Consider the following 19068-nt stretch of genomic DNA (forward strand, 5'->3'; position numbering starts at 1 on the left):
AACTGATGTGTTTTGAAAAAAACTTGTTTTTCCATGACAGTATCCCTTTAAAACTAATCATCTGCCAAGAAGAAACAGCCACAAAATATAGGGGATAACATCTTTTCAAAATATCCGCTAGTGATCATTATTCAATACAAAGATATACCTAGCCAACAATCTGGAGTAAAAATGTTTTTTTTCAAGCTATCTTGTGATATTCTGCAAGTAGAGAGACATGTAATTTACACTCCTTTTTAGCATTGTTTTCAGGAGTTGCGGCAGGTTAATGGAAATATTTTCAAGATGTTAAACTGTATTAGATTAAGTGTGGTTTAGTTAAATGGAATGCCGGGGATTTGCTTTGGGAACTGGTTTACAGTAGACGTTCCTACATTAGCTTTGTGTTTAAAGGCTACACATACACGAGATTGTTTAATTTCTCAGTTCTGAAATCTTTTCATACCCAAGTCTAATTTTAGAAGTTCCTTATTCTTCATTTTATGGGAAAGAACATTTACAAAAGTAATTACAGAAACACGCTGTGCATCTCGTTATGATGGCATGCATAAGTGGGTACAACTAAACATGTCATGTCCATGGTAGATGTAGCATTGGGTTATGCAATCTACTTCACTCCATCTGTTGCTAAAGGAGAACCAAACCTTTAATTATAGAAACCCCTACCTCCTACCCTACATAGAAGCCTCACCCTGCTCCCCCCAGCCTAGGTGTAACCCAGGGCAAATGCCCCTAACTCTTTACTTACCCCTCGGTGCAGATTCTGTCCAGCGGAGTTCACGGGCGCCATCTTCTTCTCTTCAGTAATCTGTGGAGTTTGGTAGCATGCATAGTTGGAGTAATCTTCCGGTTCATGAAAACTGCACATGCGCCGAAAGTGACCAAAAGAAGATTACTGAAGAGAAGAAGATGGCACCCGTGAACTCTGCTGCACAGAATCTGCACCAAGGGGTAAGTAGTTAGGGCATTTACCGAGGGTAACAGCTAGGCTGGGGGGAGCAGGGTCTATGTAGGGTAGGGGGTTTTATAATTAAGGGGTTGGTTCTCCTTTAAATCATACCTCCCAAAAATGTAAAGAGGGGGATACACAGAAGTTATGTCTGATTCCTCTGGAGTAGTAACCCATAGCAACCAGTGAGCATGTCTTACTCCAGTAGAACAAGCAGAACCAACTGCTGCCTCGTATCTATGGGTTACAAGTTGGGTGAGGGCCTCTCAATGTTTTTCGATTGGTGCAATATTATAAATAACCTGGATAATGCAAGGAAATGCTCAACTGCAGTTCTTACCGAGAGACAGTTTTAGAAAAACAATGGAAATCTGTAACCACAGCTGAGTAGTGATGAGCAAAAAAAAAGAAAAATGCCCATTGACTTTTTTGGACAAAAAAGTTGCAGAGAGAGAAAAAAATAGGCACATGAAAAAACGGCATTTACTTTAATTTGTCATGGTATACAAACTAATTTATTTTGATGTTACTGGTCCTTTAACTAGAGAGGTTACATTAAAACAGAAAGAATTAAAAATGATAATAGTTAGTACATTGAATGCATTATATCAGAGAACTACATTATGGAAAGAGGAGGCAATGTAAAGAACTATGGTAATATATACAGTATTTGAACAGTCAAATGAGAATATTGTAGGCCTCACAAATGGTGAAAAGGAGTAGAATCCTATTGCCATCGCTTTGGGAATAGAAGGTTTTTTTTCTCCTTTCAGTTAAACAAGGAGGAGTCTGGGGGGGGCGCTTATTGCCTCTTTCTATGTCCACCAGGTGGGAAGGGGCTTCAGTGATGGTTTGGTTTTGCTCTCCGTGTCTACATCAACAGAGCGATCTGGAAAAGAATAAAGTTGATGTACTTGTTTTGAACTGTGAATTAAAATGAGAACAATGACCTAAAGCTACTTCATTTTACTAACCACAAAAGTCTGTATAGGGTGTTGGTGGGATGTGATAAGTGTGTCTAGATACAGGGCGAAAACAGAAATTGGTAGAGACTTAAAGTGGACCCGTCACCCAGACATAAAAATCTATATAATAAAAGTCCTTTTTAAATTAAACATGAAAGCCAATTTCTTTTTTTTATTAAAGCATTCATAGCTGTTGTAAACTCATTTAAAAATATCAGCTGCCAATCAAATATTGCCTACCCCGCCTCTATGCCTAGGCATAGAGGTGGGGCAAACAATTACTTTCACTTTCCATTCAGCACTTCCTAGATGTCGCTGCTCTCTCCACATTCCCCCAGCTCTCTTAACGATTTAATTGTGTAACCAGTGCATGGGCATGGACATTGGGTCCCTGTCCCCTGGTGCACAAACAAGATTCTGAGATTATGCAAGGCTTGCCTTAATAACAGTGTCCACAAAATGGATCCTTCCTGGTTACTATAATTATGAGTACCCAGACTGATGGAAACAATATTCAAATAATTTATACAGTGTAATTAAAGTTCATTTTGCTTGACTAACGTGATAAAATAGGATTTGGAATAATTTTGTTTGGGTGACGGGTCCCCTTTAAGGTGGTCATAGACGCACAAAACAAATTTTCATATATGGTGCGTGTATGGTGGGAAAAGAGCTGACCGATATCGGCAGAAGACTTGGATATCGGTCGGCTCGTTGATCAGGCTGGACGGAAAATTTTGATCGGGCACCTTTGAAGGGACCCAAACATCAGCCATTGTTAGTGCTGAATCATCAGATACAGGTAGAATTCTATTGTTTCTATATGTATATCTGACCATTCAGCTTTATACATGTGTATTGGAAACATCTTTTCCAAGAAAGATCGTAATTGTTACATCCAGGGCCGTAACTATGTGTAGGCAGAAGAGGCAGCTGCCTAGGGAGCAATGATTAGGGGGTGCTCGGCAGCTACCTCTTCTGCCAACCCCTAGACTGGACTCACCTGGAATTCATCGTAGGCTATGCGTCCCGAACAATATTGCTCATGCACACAAGCAGCATTACCGCGCATATACGAGCGTCGTTACTGTGCACGCGCGCCAGCGTCATTGCTGCGCATGCGCATGTGACGGGGAAGGGGGGGGCGAGTGGCCAGCCGGGCTGCCTTGAGCGCACTGCTTGCCTGTCCGCCTCTGGTTACATCTATGGCCACCTCTACTGTTGCATGAAAAAGAGGATCCCAAATAATGTATAACACTTAATCATAGGCATCTCGAAACGCGTCAGGCTTATATCCTGAATAAAGATTTTCGACTTTTTATACATCACTTGGGCTCCTATTTTTCCCGTAACAGTCTCTCCCAATTTCTGTTTTTGCTTGACTTTACCAAATTATATGGCCCTTGGACTGGGGGCCCTTTTTGGGATGTAATTACTGTGTCTGATTTTTTGACCTTTTTCACTTTAAGGGACAAAAATCTATTTGGAACTTGTTTGTATTATTACCTAAATAAGTAGAACTACACACCACAGTAATAGAGTAAATTGTCTAGATACAGGGCACCTAGAAATACTCTCTCACAGAGCATGAGCAGATTGGAGCTGTAACTGTAGTGGCTTCAGCAGTAGTGATGGGTGAATTAATTCGGCATGGGCGAAATTGCAGCGAATTTCCACGTTTCGAAGCAGGCGAATACATTGGCGAATTTGCCATGAAATTTCACCAATGTCAACGTCTTTTGGTGCCGGCATAGATGCCGTCGACGATTAACGGACGCCCATTGAGTATAATAGCGCTGGCATCAACTTTGACACCACGCCCATTTTGACGCAGTGAATAGTCGCTGGCGTCAAAATTTTAATTTACTGTACTCGTAAATGACCCACAAATGATAGGGAGATAATACATTTTAAAATGAATAAGCCCTCTACATGTAACTTCATAATACTCTCCAGTCATGCTTGTTAAAAAGAAACGAAAGGTTCAGAATATAGAATAATAAAAGCCATGGCAGTTTAATACTAAAAAACAACATATTTGCAACCAAATGAAGAATGTAACACAGATTAACTAGAATTTGTACACAATGGACACTTTTGCATAATTCTGTCAAATATTAAATTCGGCATCTTGTTTTAATCCCCAATATGCATTGATACACTACTAAAAATAACAATTGTTTTCTATTTTTATGGAAACATGAAGCACTTCCAAAAAACTTTTATGGAATATTTATTTTGTGTCCTCTCTTTTTGTCTATAACCTTTCTCTCTAACTTTTGCATGGCTACTGTTTCTTTATATAGGAGGTGGTAAAACTGGTAGGTATGACTTTTTCAGCAGGATTCTGATTCGGCCGAATCCTTCTGCCCAGCCGAACCAAATCTGGCTCCTAATTTGCATATGTATATGCAAATTAGGGTCAGGGAAGGAAATTGCATGACTTTTTGTCACACCCCTAATTTGCATATGCAAATTAGGATTCGGTTCGGTATTCGGCCACATCATTCGCAAAGGATTCGGGGGTTCGGCGAACCCAAAAAAGTAGATTCGGTGAATCCCTAAAAACTAGTCGTATATAGCACCATTTCAGATAAAAAAAAACAAGCCAAATAGACAACAAGAAGATTTAACTTTCAGTAGAGGAGCAGAAAAAGAGGTAAGAAATGTAGGAAAAATTCAGTGGACAACAGGCAGAGAGGGAGTAAAGCAAGGAGCAATGAACAACATGGCTCAGGTATGAAAAACAATTAAAAACAGTGTTGGGGCAGTAGTAATTTTCCTACTTAGCCATTATTGCTTACAAATATATCAGAATCCATCCAATACCAAGGGGCTGATTTATCAACATTCAGATGTTTCACTTTTTTGGAGTTAAAACTCACAAATTAAAATTAGAGTTCAAAAACTCAAGTTTTAAAGTTATTAATGGGATACTGTCATTGGAAAAACATGTTTTTTCAAAATAAATCAGTTAATAGTGCTGCTCCAGCAGAATTCTGCACTGAAATCCATTTCTCAAAAGAATAAACAGATTTTTTTATATTTAATTTTGAAATCTGACATGGGGCTAGACATTTTGTCAGTTTCCCAGCTGCCCCTGGTCATGTGACTTGTGCCTGCACTTTAGGAGAGAAATGCTTTCTGGCAGGCTGCTGTTTTTCCTTCTCAATGTAACTGAATGTGTCTCAGTGGGACATGGGATTTTACTATTGAGTGTTGTTCTTAAATCTACCAGGCAGCTGTTATCTTGTGTTAGGGAGCTGCTATCTGGTTACCTTCCCATTGTTCTGTTGTTTGGCTGCTGGGGGGGTGAAGGGAGGGGGGTGATATCACTCCAACTTGCAGTACAGCAGTAAAGAGTGATTGAAGTTTATCAGAGCACAAGTCACATGACCTGGGGCAGCTGGGAAATTGACAATATGTCTAGCCCCATGTCAGATTTAAAAATTCAATATAAAAAATCGGTTTGCTCTTTTGAGAAATGGATTTCAGGGCAGAATACTGCTGGAGCAGGACTATTAACTGTTTCATTTTGAAAAAAATATTTTTTCCCATGACAGTATCCCTTTAAGGACGAAAAAAGTGTGAAAAATTGGCATAAATCTGCCGAGTTCATGTAGAAGTCAGTAGGAGTTGTCGTAGCCAAGATTTGTGATTTTTTTTTTCAGTTCACATTTTTTAAAATTATTTTGAGAGTTGGTAGACCCATTGCAAATGATGATTAGGATATGAATCTGATGCATTCAAGTTTTTTTCCAGTTAAAAAAAAATTTCACATTTTCAAGTTTTTCAAATTTTTTCAGGCTTGTTAAACTTTTCAAGTTCATTCGAGTTAAAAAAAATAAGATAACTTTCGAATACGCACATGACTGTCTTGATTATATTGATATGATCTGAATGCATTAATTGGTAGAAATCTGCAAGGACGACGTTGAGTTAAAGAATAAATAAACCTTAAAAATGGGTGAATGTAAAATTGAGGAGGCTGACATTCTAAGAACTTTTGCAATTATTTATTTAAGTTTCAAAAACTTTGTATCTTTTTCTGGCTGATTACTGCAGATCAACGAGAAAGTCGGGACATTTCAGTAACAATGCGGGTTGAGCTGGAGGACAGTTTGGAGGTATGTTATTGTGATTACAAACTGCGCTATTCAGTAGCTACTGAAAGGTAACGTCACAACTTGATAACTAATGGTGGCCACATTTTAATCTGTTGGGGCTAAAAGAACCATATAGTGGCAGTGGCACAAACTTGCAAGCTCAGGACTTGTTGGAGAAGTTTATGCTCTGGGTCCTGCGTTTCTTTCCTACGCTCTCCTTATATCTGCTGCTCAGCTAGTCATTGGTCATTATAGAAAGTCTAGTATCTTATTTAATTGAGTAATTTTGAATAGCAATAATATTCAGGATGCAGACAACGCGTGATACAAGTTGGAGCATTTCACTAGGTCTAGTAACCCATAGTAACCAATTATATGTTTTCTTTCAACAGGCGACTATAACTACATACCTTCTCATTTATTGCTATGTGTGACTAGACATTGGCCAAACCTTGTGGCTTTTATTACGTCAATAGGTATCAATCCTATATATATATATATATATATGTATAAATGTCATGGTATAGCAGATAGGAGCACTAAATGTATTTGTTAGTGCCTAGCAAGTAATAGATTAAAACAGCTGTGATGCACTTCAGGGACAACTGAATTTACACAACACACACACTAGAGTCCGCAACCCGGACCCACGACCCGCTGACCATCAAGAATCAGGAAGTGCTGTCATTGTAAACTGGAAGTGACGTCATTGAAAGTAACCATGACCAGAAAAAAGGGTTAAATATCACTACTGAGAAGACCCGTGGCCCGACCCACGACCCTCAAACCCGCAGAACCGCACCCAGAACTTCTCCCCTCAACCCACAAGGTACCGAAGGTTTTTGCGGGTAAACCGCAGGAACCCTCGGGTACCCGACCCGCTGCAGGACTCTAACACACACCACCATAGTGCACATTTAGGGGGGTATTTATTAAAACTCAAATTTTTCAAATTATTTAAAAAAAATAAAACTTTGACCTAACTCCCAACCACAATTTGGCTTCATTTACTAAAATATCAGAATGAAAATTGTATGTGCGGGATAAGTCGTGAATCGTGTCACCCGAAAACCGCAGATTTTAGTTTGAAAACCAGCGTCTAACAGCCCAAAACCCTTGAAAATCATGAAGGCAAAAAACATCTTCCAGTTGTAGAAGGGACTTTGACTTTTACAGGTTTTTCCAGATGTTTCCCCTTAAAGGAGAAGGAAAGGTTAAAAGTAAGTAAGCCTTATAAGAAGGTCCATCTAAATATACCAGTAAACCCTCAAAGTAATGCTGCTCTGAGTCCTCTGTCAAAAGAAACAGCACATTTCTTTCCTTCTATTGTGTACACATGGGCTTCTGTATCAGACTAACTGTTTTCAGCTTAAACCTCCAGGGCTTGGGCTTGAGCATGCTCAGTTTGCTCCTCTCCCCCCTCCCTTCTCTACTGTAATCTGAGCCCAGAGCTATAAGTGAGCAGGGAGAGACTCAGGCAGGAAGTGATGTCACACCAAGCTAATACTGCAGCTGCTATCCTAAACAAACTGAGAGCTTCTAGAGTTTTTTACTCAGGTATGGTAAAACATTCTACAGAATAAATATAACATTCTAGCTTGCACTATTGCAGCTAATCTATTGGCAATAAAATGCCTCCGTAGCTTTCCTTCTTTAAAAACTCAACCAGAAAAATTCAAGGCATAATAAATAGGCCCCTTAGTTTCCTCATTTCAGTCCTTACATTCAAAATCATCATCAGCTTTTCTGCTAGAAAAGTTTCTTTACAAAAATATCATAAAACTGTAAAAAAAAAAAAAAAAAAGCCTACCACACAGAACCACGTGGTTAACATGCATACTGGGCAGAATATGTTTATTCTCAACGTACAAACCCCAGTGCTTTCACTTATTTTATGTTCTTCTCAGTGTCCAGATAAAATGCATAAAATTCCAAATACTGCGCAACTTTAGCCGGCCAATTATACAAACGATTCTTTCTTTAAATATTGAAATAAATAACAGCTTTTTTTGAAACATTTTTTTTTTTAGTCTTTTCAATGCTAAAAGGATCCTGAGTGTCAAACACAGTTTCTAAACTAAAACTAAAATATATAGAAATATCAAACCCCCCAAATCTTCAGCAAAGCCACTGATATTGCACAAGTGTCAGGCTCCGGGCGCAGAGTGTCAGCAGGTCGGATAGATTTCCTATTGTCGTCAACATCGACTATAATTGTTTTCTTGATGGAGTTGCGGATCATGGAAAGGCTTGTGGACTGCAGGAGAGAAAAACAGAGGGATGAGAGCTCATATTCTGTAGAAAATAAACAAGGGAGAAATAAGAACATGCTCTTACACTTGGTGAATTTCATACAATACTAAGGACAGAAGTATTTTACATGGAACTGGCTCTTAACCCTACCCTGTGTTTGAGGTTTAAACTGGCCATAAGTGATGGGTGAATTTGTCCCGTTTCACGTGAAAAATTAGCAAAACTGGAATTTTGACTCCTGCCTAAATTTTGACACTGGCATTAAAGTCAATGGGCGTCCAAATGATGTTGACGTGCAACGGTTTTGACGCAATTGACCTTTCCCACACGCGTCCAGAATTTGTGACCAGGACGAATTTTCACAGCAGTTTCGCAAATGTATTCGCCGGCAGCAAAACAAGGAAATTTGCCGCAAATTCGCCCCCATCACTACTGGCCATACATTTTTCCTATAATTGTTTTGGGGGACTCGATGTGTTTATCCTGATCATGTTTGCTGAGAGCATTATACTTGAAATCGCAGGTGTATTTAACACACCATGTATAATGTATTGTCGGTTATTATGGATGAAATGGGCGCTGTATTTACCATGTGTTCTGACTGAGCACATTATCCATGGAAAATATGGAATTTATTAGGGATGCACCGAATCCAGGATTCGGTTCGGGATTCAGCCTTTTTCAGCAGGATTTGGATTCGGCCAAATCCTTCTGCCTGGCCGAACTGAATCCGAATCCCAATTTGCATATGCAAATTAGGGACGGGGAGGGAAATCGTGTGACTTTTTGTCACAAAATAAGGAAGTAAAAAATGTTTTCATTTTCTCACCCCTAATTTAAATATGCAAATTAGGATTCGGCCGAAAATTTAGAGAAGGATTCGAGGGTTCGGCCTAATCCAAAATAGTGGATTCGGTGCATCCCTAGAATTTATACAGCTGAGTGTTTTAGGATGATACATAAAAGAAGTGCTGTACATACTGTATCTCTAGTGCTGAGGTGTTATACACAAATGAGTGTTACATGTAGCCTTTTCTTTGCTTTGGGGAATGAAAAAAGAAATTGACCCTGCATCTACAGTATTCTGCCGTGTGTTTTTGCACAAGGAATTGGCCCTGTGATACTATGAAGGAATCTGTGTAGAAAATGTCTTTAAATGGGAACTCCACACAAACGTAAATTAAGCTTTTTGAAAAGTAAACATAATTTCTAGCAACTTTGCAATATACATCAATTAAAAAATATGCAGACTTTTCATGTTTTTGAATGGTTTCTCACAGTTCCCTAAGCATAGCCCCCTGCTCTTCTGCTGATCTGTCTGACTACTTTGCTGAGCTGTCTGACTACTGTTACTTTGTATCAACAGCCATCTGTCCTCAGCCTGCATCCTCCCAGCCCCACAATTCCCTGTATACGTGATTTCAATAAGGAAAGGAACATCCCAGTGCAATGCAATGTGGGTTATGTAGTTCCTGCATGCTGTCTGTAAGCTGTGGAGAAGTTGTTACAATTTGTAACATCAGTGTTTAGTCCCTCCTTCCCTGCCAGGATTTCAAATGATGCAGAAAGAAAAGAACTGGTACACAACTGGATTTCAGCATAGAAAATGGTGTTTATTCATACTTTTTGAAAAAATGTTTTATTTGGAAGTCAGAGTTCCCCTTTAAATACCTTTCCCAGCCACAAAAACCAGCCTGTGCATTCATGTAAAGCTAATGTTCATACATATTTAAATGCCTGTTGTGATGTGTGGATGGGCTTTTAAACTGCCATTGCAGGCAAAAGGTTAGGAGGTTATGCTTACACTAGCCACCACTTTTTATTGACTGTCACCTTCAGCTGGCAGTTGGTTGTTGCCACCATTCTGTAGGAGCTCAAATTTGAAAGGGGACAGAACTTCTATGTATTGATTATAATAGCTTCCTTTTCATAAGGTAAAGCCCTACAAAAAGCTTTGCTTAATCATTTCCCATCATTTTTCCCATCTATTGAGAGGAAATGCGATTATCTCAAAGGTATATAAACTGCATAATGTATACAATCGTTCTGCCCTTTTAATAATTTTTGTACCCGAGGTGTATTTTTTCCCCTGATGAAGACCACCCATGTGGTTGAAACGCGTAGGGCTATTTGCTAATATGTACCTTTTTGATATAATAAATGTTGATCTTTTATATAGACTAAGGGGCTGATTCACTAAGCTCGAGTGAAGGATTCGAATGAAAAATACTTCGAATTTCGAAGTATTTTTTGGGTACTTCGACCATCGAATTGGTTAAATTCGTTCGAATTCGAACGAAATCGAACGAATCGAACGAAAAATCGTTCGACTATTCGACCATTCGATAGTCGAAGTACTTCCCCTTTAAAAAAAACTTCGACCCCCTACTTCGGCAGCTAAAAGCTACCGAAGTCAATGTTAGCCTATGGGGAAGGTCCCCATAGGCTTGCCTGTGATTTTTTGATCGAAGGATTTTCCTTCGATCGTTGGATTAAAATCCTTCGAATCGTTCGATTCGAAGGATTTAATCGTTCGATCGAACGGAAAATCCTTCGATCGATCGATCGCAGGATTAGCGCTAAATCCTTCGACTTCGATATTCGAAGTCGAAGGATTTCAATCCGAGGGTCGAATTTCGAAGTATTTTTAACTTCGAAATTCGACCCTTAGTGAATCGGCCCCTGAGTGTTTATCAGGAGGCTTCATTTGGGCAGTCTCCATGGGATTGGCACCTCAGCATTTTTTCAATTGGGTGTGCGCTTTCAAAATTATAGTCCTATAAATATTTTCCCCAGTCCGGCAAAGATTGTTCTGGAATTTTATTTTATTTCATGTATCTTGCATACTTATTTCAGTGGATTAAGCCCTGAACTAGTGATGTGAGGGTCGGGCTTTACCTGAAAGTCGGCCAGATCTCGATCGGGCAAGTTAAAAAATCCCATCGGATCACGGCCGAATCTGTGCGTCTATGCGGTCCCACAATCTGTCCACCCGTATCGGATCCATTATGATCCGATCGTTGGACCCTAGGGCCCATGATCGGATCAACCCAATATCACCCAGTTCAATGTGGGCATATCGGGGAGAGATCCGCTTGTTTGGCGACATTTCCAAACGAGCGGATCTCTACGTCTATGGCCACCTTAAAGGATAAGTAAACCTTTAAAATAAGTGAATGTAAAATTGACGAGGGGGCTATTCTAAGGACTTTTGCAATGTACATTCATTATTTATTCTGTTTTTATTGCAAGATATTAAGGGTTACATGTACTGTTGATATGAATGAATTTTGTTACAACAGCGCCACCTGCTGGTCAGTTTCCCACCAGTCTGACCGCCAAGTAGTCAAGGAAGTTGTCAGGAGAAAGAAAGAGGCTGCTCTGATGGAAAATAATAAAAAACCTTTCTCAAATCTTTCCTAAGCAGAAGAACATCAGAGCAGCCTCTTTCTTTCTCCTGACAACTTCCTTGACTACTTGGCGGTCAGACTGGTGGGAAAATGACCAGCAGGTGGCGCTGTTGTACCAAATTCATTCATATTAACAGTACATGTATCCCTTAATATCTTGGAATTTAAAAATAATAAATAATGAATGTACATTGCAAATGTGCTTAGAATAGCCCCCTCATCAGTTTTACATTCACTTATTTTAAACGTTTACTTATCCTTTAAGAAAAGCATATCCCATTGCAATGCCAAGTAGGAAAGGAAAAAAGGATCAGGAAATACGAGTAAACGCAATAACAGACTGAGTATGTTGTTTAGTCCATATTTTTTCAGTGTTTTTAATTTAGATAATTAAGAAATTTAGACTTAGATCTCCTGTAGGATCTGAAATTCATTCAGAAAAGTTGAAAATGATTAATGAGAAATACAGTATAGTTGCCATTCAAAAACGAGTGGCTTATACAAGTAGTTACCAGATATTATGACAATAAAACACGTTGGTCCATACCTGTTACAGTTCTGCTGCGGCTGACGTTTCCTTGCAGTTCAGCAGGACTGAAGATAGTTTGGTTTCATGTCCATTGCCCTGTGGACCATTAATGGTTTCTGCTTTGGTATCTTCTAGTTGATGGTTTTAAACAATCAAAAAAAGTTTTATAGACAATGGAGAAGTCTTTTGAGCCACACAAAAACAAATACCATAGACAACTGTAGAAGGGTATTGAAACTGAGGTATTTAATCCTTTTTGTTATTTTTTTTATCCTTCGAGCTTCAAATAAAAAGTCTTGTGAAAGAATTCTAAAGGAACATGCTCCTGTTTTGAATCAGACTCATGAACTACAAAGCTTATTCCACACTGTACATACACAGTCTTTATGCTGAAGCTATCAATCACAAAAGTCTTATCATTGAGGTAATCTGAATTGCAGCCAAAACATAAGTAGACTTCCAGTGTTTTCTTGCCTAACATGAACCGCACCATTGATGGTATTCAGCTATAAAGTTAAAGTTGCCTTAAACCCAAGCCCTAGGTAGGCTGTTCAATGCTGGAAACAAAAATTCTGCCTGTTAAAAAAAAAATAATAAGTTAAAAAAAAAAAATGACATCCACAGTTCTTTCTTTAACAGTCTAATAAAAAAAATCTAAAGTTCTGTCCAGTTCGGAAAAAGTTGTGCTTTGGAAATGCAGGGAAAAAAATTAAATGTTGACAAAAAAGTGAACAATTCTAATTGAAAGAAGAACAGAGTCATCCAGAAAATTGTCTTTTAGCAGTTTCCCCGATCCTCTGCATTTGGGGAGCGATTCACTCTAAGGGAGGAAGGCTCCTCGCAATCATCCTCGTCAAAGCCATGAAATGTTGATGTGTCGCTTTCTGACGTGGAACCGAACAAGTCCTCTGCGTTGTGTAGCTCCTCCTTTCTGCTTTCTCTTCCCAAATGAGCTGACATGTATGATGAATATATCAGCACAAGGGATAAGCAACGGACATTCAGTTATCAATGCAACACAACTAGCACAACCACACCACCAGGACAGAACCAAACCAAACACACAAAAATATGAGCTCGCAGGCATTCACATTCTACAGTAAAAATGTGTTTTTGTATTGTACATAAATGGTGGCAGCAAAGGGGTTATTACTTTTGCTTTTTATTTCAATACATCTTAGGAACATGGCAAACTTAATACATTTTGGAACAACCCAAGCAGTTCATGTCCTTGTTATCAAGTTGTTTACTAAATGCAGACATTACAGCACAGTGCTGTGTACCAATGTGATATTGTTTTCTGTTTGCATAGAATATATACCGTATATACTCGAGTATAAGCCATCCCGAGTATAAGCCGCGGTACCTAATTTTACCTCCAAAGACTGGGAAAGCTTATTGACTCGAGTATAAGCCTAGGGTGAGAAATTCAGCAGCTTCTGGTAAGTTTCAATTAAAAAATTGAGGGTTTCTGCTCCCATTGGAGGTGCCGGCGTCTCGTTTTTGGATGCCGGCGACCATTCTTGGGCGCCGGCGACTATTCTTAGGCGCCGGCGACTATTCTTAGAAGCCGGCGACTATTCTTAGATGCCGGCGACTATTCTTAGATGCCGGCGACTATTCTTAGAAGCCGGCGACCTTTTTTGCGCTTGACCTGAGTATAAGCCGAGGTAGAGTTTTTCAGCATATTTTGGGGGCTGAAAAACTCGGCTTATACTCGAGTATATAAGGTACTAACAAAAAGCTTCAACTTTCACGAATAATGAGCCTAAAGGACCCACATACAGGAATAAGCAAACTGGAAAGCAAATATTGTTATAGTCATAATTAATTAATTCAAGCTAACTAAATGATCCTCACTATTAGAAAGGAGAAAACGATGGCGGAGCTCTCCCCACTCCTTCCGCTCTCCCACGTCTTCCGCAGCTATCGCGGGATCCCGGCAACACTCAGCCGAGCCTTCACATACACACAACCAATTTACCGCTGGCAGCGCTGGAAAACGTATCCACGGGAGACGGTAGGAATAATATCAATGTCTGGCTTTATTTAAACATACATAGTGGTTTCAAAGTAGTGGGAGTGTCAAAAACTGACGCGTATCGTGCCCCACACTGGGCACTTCTTCAGAGTTCAGTAACTAAATGATCCTGTTCACAAATGACAGACACTTATCACTTGCTTTTTGCCTATTATGTACAGATATCCATCAAGGTATTTTCGTAAAGAACTATAGAGTCAGGCACCTGTTTGTTATTCTGATTACGATTGGTGGTCAGCACATTTCAGGAGGATGTTGTCATGATCTTTTAAATTTGCATTCGCTCCCATATTGTTTGTAAATAAAAGATGCACAGTTATTGGCCATTGATTAGAATAACAGACCCATATTTGATACAAATAATAAATGCATATTATACTTATGAGATCTCTCCTGGAAATGAGGTGTATTATAAAGAAGACACAAAATGTGCCAAAAGCTGTGCATCTCAGGTTCAGATGGCCTCCCATAACTTTTATTTAACTCCTTCCCACTGCTATTTTCATTCTTATTGATCAAATAACCCCAATTACCAACATATTTCCCTTTTTCACTAAAAATGAATATGGTATCTAGGGCTCACTACAGTTTGGGGCTAATCTTAAAGGAGAACCAAACCCTTAATTATAAAAGCCCCTACCTCTCTAGCCTACATAGAGCCCCCTACCTGCTCCCCCCCAGCTTAGGTGTTACCCCCCCAGTAAATGGCCCTACCTCTTTACTTACCCCTCGGTGCAGATTCTGTGCAGCGGAGTTCACGGGCACCATCTTGTTCTCTTTGGTAATCTTCGGGAAGAGAGCAGCGTATCGGTGTATGTGCAGTTGGAGCAATCATCCGGTCCGCGACAATTGCACATGCAACGAAAGTGACAGGCATTTCTAAAGGTCTGGAAGAAGACCCAAAAATTACCGAAGAGAAGAATATTGCGCCACTGAACTCCGCTGCACAGAATCTGCGATGAGGGGTAAGTAAAGAGTTAGGGGCATTTACCGGGGGTAACACCTAGGCTGGGGGGGAGCAGGGAGGGGGGTCTATGTAGAGTAGGGGGTAGGGGATTTTTATAATTAAGGGTTTGGTTATCCTTATATTTTTACCATATATTTTGTCAGTATCACTTCTTACAAACCAGTAGCCCTAACTATTAGTGATGATCGGGTCAGAAGAGTTTCAACATGAACCTACTACTTCCTAACCAGCTCAAAGTCCTCTTCTTCTTCTTTATAACCTGCACCCAACCCATCTCTCCTTAGATGACTCCTATATAGTTGGTATCTGCCACCAGGAGAGGGGCTCTGCTTGAAGTGTTACCTGGCACCTACCTGAACCTGCGCCTTTCACTCACCCTTTTGGCCCACCCAACCTATGCCTCTCATGCTATATCACATATTAGATTACCCATTGACTGCTTTTTAATTGACTTGGGAGACAAACGAAGAGTCATTTGCAAGCATCTAACTGAATGGCTTACACAGTGAATAAGTAAAAACAGCACAAACAAGACTAAATAATAGGAGCTTACAGTTGATGACAAAGCAGTAAGTATGGCAATTTAACAATAAAATGAAATCAGTGATAAATGCTGGCTGTGCAGCTATTAATAGGATATTTACATGAATAATACCAAGATATTTATCATTTGTGTAGGTTTTGACAAGAGGGAATGCAACTTTAAAAGTTTACCTGTATATGAGTGAGGTCACAATTACAACTATGAATTATGCATGATTGATCATGCTCAGAGATATTTAGGCACATTGATTTTCTGCACTGGAAGGCATATCTTGGTAAAATGAAATGCAGTAGTCCATGAAACACAAAAAACATGATTCAGGTTTTCTGTGGTCTGCGCTGTAAGCACTGCCAAAAGCACCGTACTTACCTTCTTTTAGCAATATCCATGCGTTCAATAAAGCGGCAAGTCAAAATGAGGTTCTTATTCAGGATGACAGGATTTGTAAATATGTATTGTACGTGCTGTTTCTGAAAATAGCTCTTATTTTTATCTTAAAAAGTCTTTTCCGGAAAGTGGCGGGTAGCATATGACATAGTAATAGCATATATTTGAGACTTGAAAAGGGGAGTTTGTGTCAGTGAGAAAGGGACACTTGAGAAAGGGACACTTGAGAAAGGGCATACAAGGCCCAAAACATGTTGTGTGAACTGTAGTCCACAATTAAAATTGAATCACAGCAGTATTGCTTGGAGTGCTCTCCTTAATTACTGGATTTGAGATATAACTTAAGGGGTAGCAGTTCCCTGGACAAGTTTTGATGCATTTTTTGATCCACTTTTACGGCAGAGCGTAAGAACATCTCCCTGGAAGTGTCAGTGATAAGGGTTAACAATGGAAAATTGGTTGATAACTGAAAGTTGGGCTTGATCACATTCTTAACAAAAACCAAAAAAGTGATGTTTTAAGTATAATTAAAAGTTCAAACCATTTATTAGGACATACAGGTGAAAGCCTGACGCGTTGCGTGCCTATTGGAATGGTTTGAACTTTTAATTTTACATTTTGGTCATTATTCTTGGAGAAAAACTCAACTTTTTTGGTTTTTGTTGTCGTGTCTATGCACCCATGGACTGGGATGAACTGTGAGTATATTTTTCCCCTTTCACCTTTATTGCCCTTAATATTGGACATTTACTTATAGTGGTGCCGTTATGGCCAATCTGCATCAATTTTGCTATTTTGCTTCATCATATTTTGCTACAGCACAAAACCCACATCTGCCCATTATACATTCTCCCCCATATCATGCAGATGTTATTTGTAGTATATAAAGCCAAAGCACAAAATCAAGTGAAAGTGACGGTTCTTTTAAAGACTGATTTAGAGCAGAAAGAGGAATGACCTACCAGAGCGCCCACAGTCTGCACACGACACAAGCTCCTCTGCTTGTTCACTTTTTCTGTTAATGCTCGAGTCTCCGAGACAGAAATCACAGTAGTTATTGGAAAGTATAGCACCATCTGTTCCTTTGCAACCTGAAGAAGAATGAGAAAATGTTATACTTTGCAATATCTTCTGCCCTATAGCCAAAACGATTTCAAGCCAAAACATTTACATTTTAAAAAAAGGTTCATATAATTGTGGCAAAAAGGTTATCTACCTACAGGCACTGCAAGTTTTTCTCTCTTTTCACTTCTGGAATGTTTTGTGGTTGCCATTTTTTGAAAATAGATATAAATACCATTTTCATCATCAGATGCTGCTTGTAGATTCATCTGTCAGAACATGGGCTACATTCAAGATCCCATATAGAAAAATGAACCCCCCCATACTGGAAACTGCAATGATGCATTAAAGGAGAACTAAAGCTTAACTAAAGAAGTAGCTAGAAATGTTGTACATGATGTTTTGTGCTTCTGTACCAGCCCAAGGCAACCACAGCCCTTTAGCAGTAAAGATCTGTGTCTCCAAAGATGCCCCAGTAGCTCCCCATCTTCTTTTCTGCTGATTCACTGCTCATGCTCTGTGCTGCTGTCACTTACTGAGCTTAGGGACCCACTCACAATATATAGTACACATAGAATAGAAATGTCACAATATAAGGCTGATTAGTAATTAATGCAGATAATTACTACATGACAGCATAGAAACCAGTGCAATTAGCATCAGAATTGAATAATCAGCAAACCTGTAGCATCAGCTTATATTACAGCCAGGGAAGCTCATTTTCTGCAGGATAATTAGTGACGAGCCCTAAGCTTAGCTTCTCAACAGCCAATCAGAGCCCACTGAGCATGTGAGTGTCACAGACACTTTCCAAGATGGTGACCCCCTGTGACAAGTTTGAAGTCCTGGATCATTGCTGCTATTGACAAGCTGAAACTTTAGCCTTGTGCAATAAGTTCACTATATAAAATATGGCATTTATAGGCACATTCATTTTTATGGTTTAGTTCTCCTTCAGTATCCGCAGAAAGGTACAATAGTGGCAGTTGCACTTATAGGGCATCTCTCTACTGTAGGGGAATACTAGAGATTGCATCTAAATCAGTCTAAATCATTGAGTCCCCAAAATGGTGAACAGCGCCTTACTAATCCTACAATAGAAAACTTCAATGAAATGAGATGTATGATAAGTTACAAACCAATTTTTGGGTCACCAAGATCATTCCCACAATTAATTCTGCTCTAGAGCACATACACTTTGGAATCTAATTCTCTTACGGTCCAGTTTCATTGTTCGTGGGTTTCTGTACTGGGACCTACTGCCTTATGCAGGGGCTTTAGACTTAACTCTGGTAGTCACCAGGGATATTAATCTAGTAGCTCAGCCACTATTTCAGGGAAACACTCACTGGAAAGTAGGTTCAATCCTGCACTCTCCACAGGGAACTAATATAGGGACATACTGTATATTATTTAGCCATAGCTAACCACTACGTGCCTATGGGATGTTAAATAATAGAGTGCAAATGTGTTACAGGAGATGCCAACTGCAAAGAATTTCTTCAGATCATTTTCTTCAGCGTCATTTTGTGCATGTGTGTCAAGGTTGCCATTTTGTGTATGCGTGTCAAGAGCTCCATTTCGCGCGCGTGCTCTGGGAGCACTATTTTGCACATGCACACGACCAGCAGCCGCCACGACTGACCAGGTTGCCTAGGGTGCCTAGTCGGCCTGGCCCGGCTCTGAGCTGGAGCTGCAGTATTTCTGGTCAGGTAATCTCTGAGGGAGCACACAGATCATCACAAAATGGGGGCCCAAGGTGAAAGATGTGCAATATTTAAGGATATTCCAGTTTGGTAAGATTATTTAATATGCCCCTATATGATATAAACTATCTATTGGCTAAGTATTCATT

General features: G+C 39.6%; 1 protein-coding gene across 12 annotated transcripts in view; it reads right to left on the reverse strand.

Annotated features, from left to right (window-relative positions):
- dpf3.S (D4, zinc and double PHD fingers, family 3 S homeolog) overlaps nucleotides 1–19068 on the reverse strand; it is a 101417-nt gene that overhangs the window by 8514 nt on the left and 73835 nt on the right. For 6 of the 12 annotated variants that reach the window (XM_041574337.1, XM_041574338.1, XM_041574335.1 and 3 more), the window contains one exon: nucleotides 17114–17242. In XM_041574337.1, the coding sequence (XP_041430271.1) occupies nucleotides 17114–17242 (129 nt within the window). 12 annotated transcript variants of the gene reach the window in all.

The sequence above is a fragment of the Xenopus laevis genome, chromosome 8S (genome assembly GCF_017654675.1).
Source record: "Xenopus laevis strain J_2021 chromosome 8S, Xenopus_laevis_v10.1, whole genome shotgun sequence".
Classification (NCBI taxonomy): Eukaryota; Metazoa; Chordata; class Amphibia; order Anura; family Pipidae; genus Xenopus; species Xenopus laevis.